This window comes from Haemaphysalis longicornis, unplaced genomic scaffold, assembly GCF_048455015.1.
Source record: "Haemaphysalis longicornis isolate Haplotype H1 unplaced genomic scaffold, Haemaphysalis longicornis Haplotype H1 scaffold_3, whole genome shotgun sequence".
Classification (NCBI taxonomy): domain Eukaryota; kingdom Metazoa; phylum Arthropoda; class Arachnida; order Ixodida; family Ixodidae; genus Haemaphysalis; species Haemaphysalis longicornis.
The window spans coordinates 224978788-224992634 of NW_027526335.1; the positions used below are offsets into that span (position 1 = coordinate 224978788).

General features: G+C 47.9%; 2 protein-coding genes across 4 annotated transcripts in view; one reads left to right on the top strand and one right to left on the bottom strand.

Annotated features, from left to right (window-relative positions):
• LOC144176019 (multidrug resistance protein mrp-7-like) overlaps positions 1-13847 on the top strand; it is a 367249-nt gene that overhangs the window by 18156 nt on the left and 335246 nt on the right. The window lies entirely within an intron of this gene.
• Positions 4519-7621, bottom strand: LOC144173776 (uncharacterized). The gene is given in 7 exon segments (XM_077702044.1): positions 4519-4524; positions 4629-4713; positions 4783-4891; positions 4969-5157; positions 5385-5904; positions 5906-7221; positions 7393-7621. Coding segments are annotated over 7 exon segments (2454 nt in total).

The window sequence follows — 13847 nt, forward strand, 5'->3', positions numbered from 1 at the left end:
TGCACACGAAACTACCAGTCACGCGAATCTTTCCCCAGCGAGGGAGATATGGTTATCGCTTAGCTAAAAGCCCTTTTGCTGCTGGTGCTCCGGTGGCACTGAGTGGGCCGCCGGCACCGGAGCAGACCGTTGAAAACGGTCAGCTAAAACTCTCTAATGGCGGTGATTTGATGGTTGGCGTTCTGGGAGCAGACAGGGAATGCCAACCAGAAAGTTTGGCCCGCCATCACGGAGCAAGAATAAAATTCTTGCTCCGTGCCCGCCATGCTTGCTGCATCCGTCATCAGACGCTACACAGCCACAAAAATTCACTCCTGCAGGCGCACTCGGCACATAAAGGTCGTGCTAAATGTTTATTGCCCATGGGCCCAATTCTCGACTTCGAAAATTTCCGGTTCACTCGCGATGATTTCTGCATTAAACGAAAGGTGAGCAATTAGTGGCGTGTGCACGTATAGCAATGGCGACATGCAGTGTAATTTTACGCTTAACCTAAAATACTTGCCATGTCTTATAAACATTACGACGGCAGCGGAAGTTGGCAAGAGAAACACATTGTAGGGCTTAAAATGGCGTTAACACCACAAAGCGATTATGTAATGCAATTATGTACAAAAGCTGAAAAGCGAACGAAAACCGTTTGTTAGGCTGATTACATCACACAATCTTTTTTGACTCGTAAATTTGTTTTTTCAATCGCTTTTAGTAACAGTTCAGCTCTCTGCTTCACTGCAAGCTTGATGGCGTTATCAGCGCCACCACGCTATCATCTGCTCCTATGTTGCAAGCGTGGCAACAGGAAAAGTGGCAGACGACATCTTCGTTTATGTCATAAGATGTATGAAGCGATAGCATTACTTCGGTGTCCAAAGGGCGTTTTGGAAGTTTCTGCATTTACTTTTCATTCTTCTCTAAGCAGTGAAATGAGTGATGAGTGGCTAGCTTACTGGCCGCGTTTTTAAATCACTGCGGCACAGGAAAGGCAGACCGCACATACGCAATTGTTTAACTTAAGATGTCTGCTTAAGAACTTCGGGTTTCGGGGTGTTCGTCAGTTTGAGCGAGAAGGCGACAGTGTTTATTCTCGTGATGACGTGGCCTGACTGATTTTTAAGGTATGTTGCGCTTGTTGTGGTCACACAGACGGACAGATGAAAAAAAACGTACTTTTTTACAAGAAGTAGGTGCACTAAGTTTCCTTTGTTATTTTTCGGTTGATCGAGTTTGATCATGTGACCCACTAGTTTAGTGATACGAGTGTGAACAAGACAAAAACATAGATATAGAACAGCACAGGAGGAAACAAAAAAAATCTGTAGAGATGGGGTAGGACGAGATTGGAGAGATGGGGGAACTGAGTCTCACGCTCACCCAGCGAGAGATCCAGTTTTTAGAACCGTCTTTTTAACGACAGAACGTGGGCTGGCTTCGACGCCTGCTTTTTTTAAATCTTTATGTTTCACCCTTATGACTTCCCTTCCACATGTCTCCGGAATTTGTAGTTGCATTCTGTGTTGTTTTATATATATGTTTTTGTCTTGCTCAGAATAAATCAGTTGTTAGAGCAGCATCTTCTTGTAAAACTGTACGTCTTTTATCCTGTGTCCGTCTGTGTGATCATAAAAAGCACAACTTACCTTCAAGAGCATGTTACACCAACTAGCCAGACATCAAGCTTTCCTGAATGATTGTTTAGTTTTTGATAAGATGGGGAGAAAGACATAAGCAGAGGGGCAGAAAGACGTTTGTTCGGTAATATTGAGTAGAAGTTTGGATAAATGGAATAAAGAGGTGGTAGACTCCAATGTGGGAACCTGAAGTGCAGGGCCCAAGAATCAGCTCACGTTAATCTTGAGGTTACAATCTGGGCAAGGTAGCTTGCCATGGGCCGACAGAAGAGGAATATGTAGTGTTTGAGTTGTTCTCCCTTGAGCATATATCCGTGGATATGACGAGATTGTATGGAAAAGAATTCGTGTGTACCAGTATATAGCATAGTTTTAGGTTGCACGTAGCACAATAAAAAAAATGTGCCCAGTAGCAAATTCTGCGCCAGGCACATGCAATACATGCAAATTAGGTAAGAAAACTAAAGAAACCAAACTTCATTGTGGGCCTATGATTATCTGCAAGGGGATGTCCCCTCTATATTTCAAGCATTTCAACAACAGCAAAAAAAGGAAGTGCATGGCGCGAATCTATTTGCTCTCTGCTGCTGAAGACAAAATTACGCCAATCTTCCCGCGAGGGAACCCTGATTGATGCGACGCATCAGTGGGGAGCGTTTGGACTGGACTGACGCTGGTATTGGATTGCGTCCGTCCACTCGCTGAAGGGACTGTCGCTTCCATCACGTTTTCATCGGAAGATCTTGCACGGAGGTATCGTCAAGGAAAGTCAAGTCAAGTGCGAGAGCGAGCGCTGGACTGATCCGTCGCCGTGCGCTTCCCCGCGTATATTCCCGCTTTTGAAAGGAGAGGAGCCGGGGGGGAGGAGGGGGGGGAGAGTCGCGCGCATGCGCACACATGCGCGCACCCAGAGCAGCGAAGCGCACACGCGCAGCTGTTATGATAATGAGACGGAGTGAAAGTGCGCACACATGCGCGCACCCAGAGCAGCGAAGCGCACACGCGCAACTGTTGTTATGATAATGAGACGGAGTGAGAGTGTCGCGCACAGCTGTCAGAGAGAAGAACGGAGGAGAGTTGCGCATGTGCAGTGAGCATGCGGACAACGCCGCGACAACGACGCTGGAGGGACATACCAGCGAGCAAGAGATGCGTCGCATCTAGTAAACCATCTATTGACCCTGTCGTTAATACTGCTTGCACTAAACTGTGGTGCAGGAGCGTTCCCCCTTTCTTTCTGGTTTACAAGTTCCCCATCCCTCTGTAGATATCCACAAATCTAAAGGTCCTGTGGTAATGTATGTTAGCTCCAGTTTGTTCTATGATATTGTACGCAAAGAGACGACAGCGGTGCCTCCTTGACGAAAACAAGCTGCCAAATTCTAAGCTCTATTACTACAAATGTTTCATATCAACACAATACGTATGTGGATTAAGCAAGCTGACATCAGAACCACAAAATTCTGATCCATCTTTCACATTCCAAAGTTTTTTTCTATTTAATTGTACCTAATGGTGGCTTTAAAATGTTGAGAATTTCATGATGTTCTGCAGCAATTTCAGGTACGCATTTTGTCTCTCTAAAAGACATATGTAACTAAACAAGACCCACAGAATGTAAAATCAATACGTACCACAGCTTTTCCTCAGCACAGTATCTTGCACGAGCCCGCTTCACGTGATTTATTTCTAGAAATATTGTCACGGGCTGTTGCACCTTGGCAAAGCAAAGGAACTTCAATGAAAGAGCCAAAAATATCCAGGTGTTCATTTATGGCCAACCTCTCCTCCAGGGATACGCGCCCCTGCAAAGCTGGTACATAGCCTTGAAAAAAAAGAGAGCGACGACGCTGAGAGCCTTGCTGACGTGCGCGCTGTTCCTGGGACATTGGAGCTACCTTATCTGCCGGCTTGTATTTGCCTGTAAATATATTTTATGACTGACGTTATACGCACGACGTCGTGCAGTCTGGCGGAAGCCATTATACGCACGACGCGACTGACGCGCCAATGCGGCAGCCACAACAACCAGTGGCGCGCCGTTGCACCGACCGTCCGAATCAACGGTCCGAGGGAGGGCGATTACCTTGGAATTGCGACGCAGCCGTTTGCGGACCAGATGATTGAAATGAGAACCGCAATAACGCTCCTAAAAATGGTTTTTTGTCACCATTCGCGCCTCGTATGGCAATAAAAAGGAAGTATAGCTGATGTTATGGATGCAAAGCAAGACATAGAACCGGATAAAGCTTTTTTTTTTTAGCTACTATTGCGCTTAACAGTGAACATGCAGTATGCCACATTACGCCCTTACCACCGATGGGAAATTTCGGGTGCCTAATACAGCTTACAGCTTACAGGGTGCCTAATACAGCTTTAATACAGCTTACAGCTGTATTAAAAAAAAAAAAAACCTAGGTTATATTTTCACGTATTTTTTATCCCGGCTTACGTACTATTAACAATGTGCATAGCCAACGCAGTTCAGATGCGTGTGAGTTGCGATCGCATCAAACCCACCATGGATGGCGATGTGCTTATATAGCCTTCCAATAATGCTGTTGGTTGCAAGCATTTTTTTAGAATCCTATTTTTCGAATTAACCCGTTTATTGAGGGTTACGTTGACTGATAGCCTAAACCAGTGGTTCTCAAGTGGGGGCCGCAAAGCATTTGAGGGGTCCGCGAAGCCTCCCTGGAAACTCAACCCGCAATTCTTTTCTCGATTTTGTCAGCACTTGCTTACAATGCAAAAAGGTGGCTTCGCCGCATTACACGCACATTCAGGGTTCGCAAGCCTGACCCGACATGACGAAATGACGCCGACACACAAGAAATGGAAATCACGAGTTTTATTCTTTATGTGTAGCAGGGCGATGTGAGCAGCTTTTTCACACCTACCAGAAAAGAAACAAATGCCAGCTTTAAAAAGTGTAAGCCTCTTTGGGTCTTCAAACAAACGAGTCCCACTCAGTCTGAATGAAAGGATTGGTTGGTTTGCCCGAAATGAAATGAAGGAAGTTGCAGAACACTTGTTGCAGAACCAGTGACGCTTTAGGTCTTCCTTCTTGACTTTAACACACGGCCTGTAATAAAATGTTGAAGAGAAAAACATATAGAACGTACATTATCAGCTTACACAACCCCATACTTACCAGTGAAACCATTCTAAGCACTGATCACATGAGATCATTTTTATTTCCCCATCGTCCTTCTTCTTGCACTGTGCGCAGCACCAGATGTCTCCTCTTTTTTTCACAGCAACTGCAGACAAGGAAGAGATGCTCATACATGGCAGGCAAAAAAGAGGAGTAAACGATTGGAAAGAGAATGGTTCTTACTGGATGACGAGAGCAACAGCCATGCTTCTGCGGTGAAATATTTCCTCAGCTTTTGCAACGTTACCCGATGGTCCAGGAGCGCGCTTGGCAACTCCTCAGGTGGCACTACAATATCACTCTCGTCGAGGATTCCCCCTTCATTCACAACACGTGCTGCCGCCTCCTTGTCAGCAATGCCAGTTAGGAGCACTGAAAAAAAAAAAACATCCAGAGTATAATGTACAAACATGACAAGCCATGGCACTAAAAAACATTTCGCCAGATTAATCTTTCTCAGTGTTGTAGCTAGTGCAAGTTTAAAAGAAGTTAAAAATTATGCAGCTGACAAAAAGTAAGCTACAAAGGTTTTTTTTTGCATTCTTTGTAAGTAATGATTGCACACTTCCAGAAAACTAGCAAAAGTCATATTGTCTTACATATTTCTCGAGACTTTGTTGATAAGTCCTGGAAAGGCATAGGACCTTCCTGTTCTCTCTTCTTGTTTATTTTTCGTTGGCGAATGCGCTTGGGAGGACGTCCTCTGGTTTTCACCTCTGGAAGCTTTATCACACAGCCTTTCTCTGTTTCTTCAGCTTTCTCCTGCACGCTTTCAACCACAATGGCTTGACCAGGATTGTTAGGTTCCTGAGGTTTCTCCAGCACGTTTTCGACCCCAACGGCTTGAACCGGATTTTGAGGTTCCTCAGCTTTTTCCTGCAGGTTTCCAACTTCAACGGCTTGAACATGAGGATTTTGAGCTGCTGGTGTGTCGCACTCACTGTCACTGCTGGTGGCTAAATATATGGAGTTGTCCCTCTCTTTCTCTTCACCTCCTTTGAGCCATGTGCTGTTCAAGTCTTCCAAGAGCCGAAGGCGTTGTGCAAAGATGTCAGGTTGACAATCGGCCAATGTGTCAGCGAGAGACTTAAGTGTTCGCATTGCGAAATTGTACTTCTTTGTTACGGTTCATTTTTTCAAAATTTGGGCCAGGCATTGAAAGTATTCGCAGTTGTTCTGCGGGGGTGCTGTTCTCTGCAACGGCTTGCTGATTTGGCAAGGATGTGGTCTGGTACCATTTGAACCAGCGCCTCCGCACTGCTTTTTCCAAGTCATGCTCAATGTCGTGCCTGACGTACACGGCGAACAAGTGCCGGCAAGGCAACCCCATTTTGGAAAAGAAAGTGCAGCTGCACGAGTGATTTTCAATGGAAATATTATGCCACCTTTCTCCATTTGAAAATGTAACATGGTACAGACTCTCTGTTTTCTTTACTTCAACATCACTTTCTGCAAGTTGGCAGAACTGTTTTCTAATCAGTCCACATGCAAATGGTGTTAGCACTTTAGCACACGCCTCTTCAATTTTATTATTGCTAGCATGGTCGTAGAAGACGCATGTCTTCAGCAGTGTCGCTGAGTGGGCCGACTTTCTTTCAAAGTTGCTTGATAATTCTAGCAGTTTCCTTACAGCATCATGACGCTTTGTTGATGATGACAATGCCGTCTTTATAAAGCTATTGCGAGCTTCAACTCTGTTAGTCGTGTTGGCTCCACACGTGAACTCTTGGTCGCAGAGATGGCGCACCCACATGTTTTTACTTGATAGCCAATTCTTCTCGAGGTATTCTATTGCTTCTTTGCTTGCGAACCTTGTAAATTCTGACTGTGCTTCTTCAAATTTGCTTGCATTAGGGGCGTGCAGCATTTCATTGAACGTGGTCATCATTTTATCACGTTCTTCATTAGATCGTGCTAAATGGCTAACTGCTGTTCTGAACGCTTTGACAACATGAAACTGGCACAATTGTATTGACGGAGCAGATGGAAAAGTGCTACGTAATGCGCTAATTTGGGTGAAGTCCTTGTCAACGACTATGACACCAGTATTCTCAGAACAAGGGTTTTCCTTCACGAAGAGGTTGAGCATTTCAGTGACGTGGTGACATTGCTCAGAAGCAACAAATGCATAAGCAATTACTTGGCTTTCTCCACACCCATCTTGCACGACAAATACATAAAGTGGCATTTTCAACTTGTTGGTCCTGTACGTCGCATCAAGCAACACCACCTCCGGGAAGGACTTATATGCTTGCTCCATGTGAGGCGTTTGAAGGAACAAAATCTGTAGCTCGTCATTTTTATCTACGATTGGGATTATCTTTGCTCGATGCTTCTGACAGCACTTCTCTATTTCCTGAACAAGTTGTTCAGCTTCGTCTCGGCCATGACGATTTGGCTTCAAATTGTGCAGATCCTGTGTTGTTAGCACCTTTCCTGTTAAATTCCAGGAAAAAGAGACATGCATGTATGAATAGCATGCACTGACGAAACAGAAAAAACAATGCGGAAGTCATAATTGACCGGTTCGTAAGACAAAAGAAGACGAGATGTGCAAAAATTGAGGGAAGAATGCCTCGCAAAAAGGAAAAAAATACATGTCCTTACCAGTCTTTTCTGCTAGCTTCCCAGCCACGACATTGGGCAACACGTTGAGGTCAAGCAGGGGAACTACAGATTCCTTTTCATCCTGTGTAAGTCGGCGGTTTTCCGGATACAACTGGAAGATTTCTTTGCTAACTTCGTAGTTGTGGTTGCAGTCGACCTTTGTTATTTCCAACTGCTGGCTATTCCGACGTGCTGCGACGACCACGGTAGCTGGACACCCTTGCTTCATGGTCCTGCGCAAATTTTTCCCCCTACGTAACCACTGCATATGTACCATAAAGTTCTGAAAGAACGCCCACCCAAAGTACAGACTAAGTGAAAAATATGGGATGGGCGAACTTTCCGGTCAGGAGACGGTAACCCTCGAAGTTGGGGCATGGTTGCAGTGCACAAGTCAAAGATAGATGCATTGCAACTCACCTTTGCTGAGGTCGTACGCCAGTAGCAGTGCACCTCCGTTCCCCGGCGTGTTTACACACATATGTAGCGTTCGCGTACTTCAGCTTCTTTTCCAGTTTTTGGAGTCCCGCACTGAGCCGCGAATTCACGACGTCTATTGTTTTCGTAGGTTTCGCTACGAAGAGTACATTGTTCTGCAACTGAAACTCTCGGAAAGCGCGATCGAAATCAACAAAGGAATTGAATCGTGTTCCAACTTCGAATGCCATGCGAAGGAGCTTGGAGAACCCGCCAACGGCACAGTGAAGTAGCGGAGCTTGGAGAAAACGCGCCAACGGCACAGTCGGCACACTGAAGAAGCGGAGCTTGGAGAACCCGCCAATCCCTTAGAACAGCGAGGGCACAGTCGGCACAGTGAAGTAGCGAGGGCACTTTCAGTTTTCACGAACTGCCGCATTGGAACTAAACCGTCGCCAAGGAGCTTGGAGAACCAGCCAACACTTCACAAGTTACAACGGCGAGGGCACAGTCGGCGCCAACGCTCGGCGCAGGGAAGTAGCGAGGGTGCGTTCAGTTTTCAGCAACTGCCGCATTGGCGCGTCAGTCGCGTCGTGCGTATAATGGCTTCCGCCAGACTGCACGACGTCGTGCGTATAACGTCAGTCATATTTTATTGTGAACACTGCCTTCATTGCCATGTCACATCTTGTGTTGGGGGTGCAAGTTTCGTACCTCTCTCCCGCCAGTCTTGGCACAACACGGAGCTTCGTCGAGGACGTCACACCCATCGCGGGACGATGCCACCAACCCGTGAGCCTGCATCCACCAACCCGATAGCCATTGTCTCCCCACCACGCGACTCCGGCTTTTTCTCTGGCGCTGATGATGTGGAAATTGATCAATGGCTCAGCATGTACGAGCGCGTCAGTACCCACATCCGGTGGGATGACGCTATCATGTTTGCAAATCTACCCTTGCATCTGAAAAAAACCACTTTGGTGTGGTTCCAAACCAACGAAGCCAGGCTGACCCGCTGGGATCAATGCAAACAGGAACTGCGCGATTTGTTCGGTAACGCCGTGGCACCCCAGCTTGCCGGAAAGAAAGACCTCTCTTATCGCGTCCAGTCACCCACCGAGTCGTACGTGGCTTACATTCTGGAAGTTATGGCGCTCTGCTCAAAAGTAGACCCCAGCATGCCTGAGTCTGACAAGGTTGGGCACATCCTTAAGGGCATTGCGGACGATGCTTTTAATTTGCTGATTTGCAAAAAGTGCCCAAGGGTTGACTGCGGCTTAAAGGAATGCCGCCGGTTTGAAGAGGCGAAGTGCCGTCGCATAGCTCACTCGTTCACCCCCTTCCCTCACACCGCTGCAACATCGTCCTGTGCGGTTGCGGCAACGCCACCCCGTCTACCGCCGACAGATGACGTGCCGACTCATACCGACCATCTGACGACGATACTGCGCCGAGTAATAGAAGCCATGGCTCCGGTTATCACGCCTCAATACGGCCATGCCCAAAATGCCCTAACTGTAGCATTCATTCAGGCAGTCGTGCGTGAAGAAGTTACCAACCTGGGCATTCATCCTGTGTGTGCTCCGACGTGTTCGCGCACGCCCGCAAGCTTCTCCACTCCCTTTCCACGGAGCGAAATTCCCAGCCATTACGACGCCCCACCCCGTTACCGCCGCCGCAGCCCTACGGAATGACGCACCACTGACAACCCGTCCATCTGCTTCACTTGTTCTCGCGTTGGACACACGTCGCGCAACTGTCGTTACCGCTGGTCGTCGCCGCCGCCGCCAAGGTTTCCTGGTACAAGCTACTCCAGCGACAGGACCCACCAATTCATGCCTGGTTACCAGCAGCGTGACGTTTCCGGCAGTCATCTAGGCACCCGTTTTGGCCGCTCACCGTACCCACAGCGTCGCCAGTCTAGTTTGCCCCAACCCCGCCGCCATTCCCCGTCTGCTTCTTACGCCGCTACCTCTCCGGGAAACTAGCTCATGCAGCTCCCGGAGGTGATGATGCATTTCCGACCTGGCCCGAAAATCCTCTCTTCACTAATACGACGAAACACAATCTTTTGGAAATTCATATTCACGGTATTCGTTTGGACGCCCTAATCGACACAGGTGCGAACATTTTGCTCATGAGCTCGCACTTCGCCGCCTCCTGCACAAAGTTATGACGCCTGCTCCGTCCAACGTTGTACGAGTCGCGGACAGACGGACGCCCACGTAGCAGGTCTATGCACAGCTCGAGCTGGCATCGCAGGAGACAAAATTCCAGTCCTACTCACCGTCCTGGACGCATCCCCTCATGACATTATTCTTGGTGCCGATTTTCCTACTGAGCACGCGGCCCTCATGGACTGCGCATCCGGTATCCTTCGTCTGGACCTGCCGATCGGTCCTGTTTCCGACACTGAACCTTATCACCGTCTATGCTCTGCCGAACACCTCCGAGTAACTCCAAAAGCCATAACCTATGTCACTTTGTCCCCGTGCGCACCTGTCCCGGACGGCGAGTACATTGTTTCTCCTCTGACTGATGTTCTCCTACGACACGACGTGGCGCTTCCTCATACAGTCGTCACGGTCGCACAAAATCAAATAAGCTTGCCGTTCTTGAATATTGGTCCTTCCTATCACGTGCTTCCACAGGGAATGTCACTGGCCACTGTTTTTCCCCTGGATGGATGCCAGCTCTCTTCTGTGTCCACTGATGTCTCTCCAAGTGCTCCCGACGGTCCGAAAGATCATCCGCCCACCACCGATGACTTAACAAACATGATGTCGTCACACCTTCCCGCCTCACAAGCTCACAAACTGCATGAGCGACTGGCATCCTACCGGGACATCTTTGATTTGGACGACCGTCCGTTAGGCCAGACTTCGGATGTAACGCATCGCATCAACACCGGCGATGCGGGCCCTATACACGGGCGACCATATCGGGTGTCTCATACGAGGTAGAGAAAATGCTGAACAGGGACGTCATTGAACCTTCTTCAAGTCCGTGCGCTTCAGCAGACGTCTTGGTGCAAAAGAAAGATGGTTCGAGGTGCTTCTGCGTTGACTACCGACATTTGAATAAAATCACTGAGAAGAACGTTTACCCACTGCCTCGTATAGATGATGCCCTCGATTGCCTTCACGGTGTGTCTTATTTCTCGTCTATCGACCTACGATCTGGCTATTGCCAGATTGCTATTGACGCCTTTGGCCGCGAAAAGACGGCTTTCGTGACGCCGGATGGCTTGTACCAATTTAAGGTCATGCCGTTCGGTCTTTGTGACGCGCCTGCGACATGCGAAAAGATGATCGACTCGCTTTTGCGCGGTTTCAAGTGGTCGACATGCATCTGCTACTTTGATGACGTCATCGTGTTTGCCCCAACATTCGAGACACACCTCAAACATCTTTCGAACATCCTTGCGGTCTTCCGGTCTCCAGCTCAACGCGTCAAAATGCCATTTCGCCGGCCAACAACTTAAGATCCTTGGACGTGTATTAGACGCTGATGGTGTGATGGTGTGAGACCTGACCCTGACAAGGTGCGCGCCGTCAAAGAGTTTCCTATCCCTCGATCTGATCAGGGCATGCGAAGCTTTGTTGGCCTATGTTCTTACTTTCGCCGCTTCATCGAGCACTTTACTGACATAGCCCGCCCGCTCACGGATGTTCTGAAGACCGATACCTCGTTCTCGTGGGGCTCCACGCAAGACACGGCTTTTCCTCTCTCTCATTGACCATATAACTCGCTGTCCGATTTTGGCCCATTTCGATGCTACGGCTCCGACAGAAGTTCGAACTGAGGCAAGTGGGCATGGCATAGGAGCTGTATTGGTCCAGCAACAGGCCGGTCGCACCAGAGTGATAGCGTATGCCAGTCGCCTTTTGAGCCCTGCCGAACGCAACTATTCTATCACTGAGCGTGAATGGCTCGCACTGGTATGAGCTCTAAGCAAGTTCCGTCCGTACTTCTACGGCAAATCATTCACCGTAGTTACGGATCACCATGTGGTATGCTGGCTTTCCACTTTAAAGGACCCGACCGGACGACTTGGTCGTTGGGTATTACGGCTACAGGAATATATATATATATATATATATATATATATATATATATATATATATATATATATTAATTTATTTTAACATACTGCCAATCCCATTTGGGATTTTTGCAGGAGGGGCGATGCATAGTTTCAAATACACAAAATTCAAACGTGGTTTTCTTTCGTACAGGAAGGGAACAGTATGAACATGCGGGGCAGGTTTTCTACATGACAAGCGAAGGTAACATATTACACATTGAATCTCAAATCTCATGTATCAAACGTCACCAAGTTCACGGAAAAAAGAAAGCAACAAAACATAATGGAATTCTATGCAGGATGAACCACAGACAGAATTTGGAGGCAATATGTTATAGCAGCGATTGAACAACGAACGAAACCAAACATTTTACGAAACCAAGCCAAACATATCAATGAAGAACTACTCAGTAACTGTGAAAATCATAAGTCACTCAGAGAGGGAAGGAAAACCGTGCAGACTCATGTCATTACATTCTCGCTGCCGTTATGGTTAATTTGTTTCGTGGAGGTGGTTTTCAACTAGAGTTAGGAATCGTTCTATAGGTGCGCTACTCTGGGACCCTTTTCTGTATTGACTACGTTCTGGTGATATACCATTCTGTAACAACAACAATAAAGTTGTATTCTATTCTGTTCTACCCGTAATCGGTGAGTGCATACCGTTTCACTATTTTACAGGTAGTGGGAAGAAGGAATATTTAAGGCAATGAGTGCATTCTTTGAAAGTTTGATTACGCCACGTGGGCCTCGCTTCAATGTTAGTGAGATACTTTGAAGTATCGAGGTTTAGATTTTTATGAAACAGTTGATATACGAATTTTAAGAATATAAGAACGAATACGACTACAAGTCTGGTCGTATGCACAGGGACGCGGACTGCCTGTCTGGTCACCCTGCTGACCCCCCTGGCCCTCGAGACAATGACAGTGACCCCGGCGTATTCGCTCTGTCGGACTTGCTCAACATTGCTGACCATCAGCGCCGTGATCCGTCTCTTTGCAAGATCATCCAACGTCTCACATCCGTGCCGGCCGATCCTTCTACGCGTGCATTTATGCTTTGTGATGGCGTCTTGTTCCGCCGAAACGTTCGCGAGGACGGGCCTGACGAGCTACTTGCTCTGCCTCAGCATCTCCGCTCTGACGTCCTCCGCGAGCTTCACGACGCGCCTACAGCTGGTCACCTTGGCATGGCTCGTACTTACGGCGGCGTGTGTCGGCGCTTTTACTGGCCGGGCCTTTACCGGCTCGTGAGGCATTGCGTCACGCCGAAAAACGCCTCCTTTTGCTTCCAGCCGGCACCCTTCAACCAATCGATGTCCCCGCAGAACCATTCTTTTGTGTAGGATTGGACCTGCTTAGCTCTTTCCCCTTGTCCCTGTCGGGAAACAAGTGAATTGCTGTCGCCACCGATTATGCAACGCGTTACGCTATCACACGTTCCCTCCCCACCAGCTGTGCCACAGACGTAGCCGACTTTATCGTGGTGGAATACAGAAGCGCTCAAAAAAACAAGGACGAAGGAAGAAGTAGACAACACGGCGCTTACTCGCGCTTCTGTATTCCACCACGATGAACACATACCAACTAGCCCAACTTTCCGTTCTTCTGCAGTAGCCGACTTCCTCCGGCATTATGTAATCTTGCACCACGGCGCTCCTCGTCAGCTGCTTACGAACCGTGGGCGGTACTTCTTGTTTCAAGTTATTGATGACCTCCTTCGTTCCTGCTGTAACAAGCACAACCTTACCACCCCCTATCACGCACAAACAAACGGACACACTGAACGCATCAACAAGATATTCATGGATATGCTGGCCATGTGCGTGTCCCCCGACCACCGTGACTGGGACGTACCACTACCCTATGTTCCTTTTGCTTATAATTCTTCTCGCCTCGACACTCCTGGCTACTCTCCTTTCTTTCTCCTTTTTGGGCGTTACCCTGCC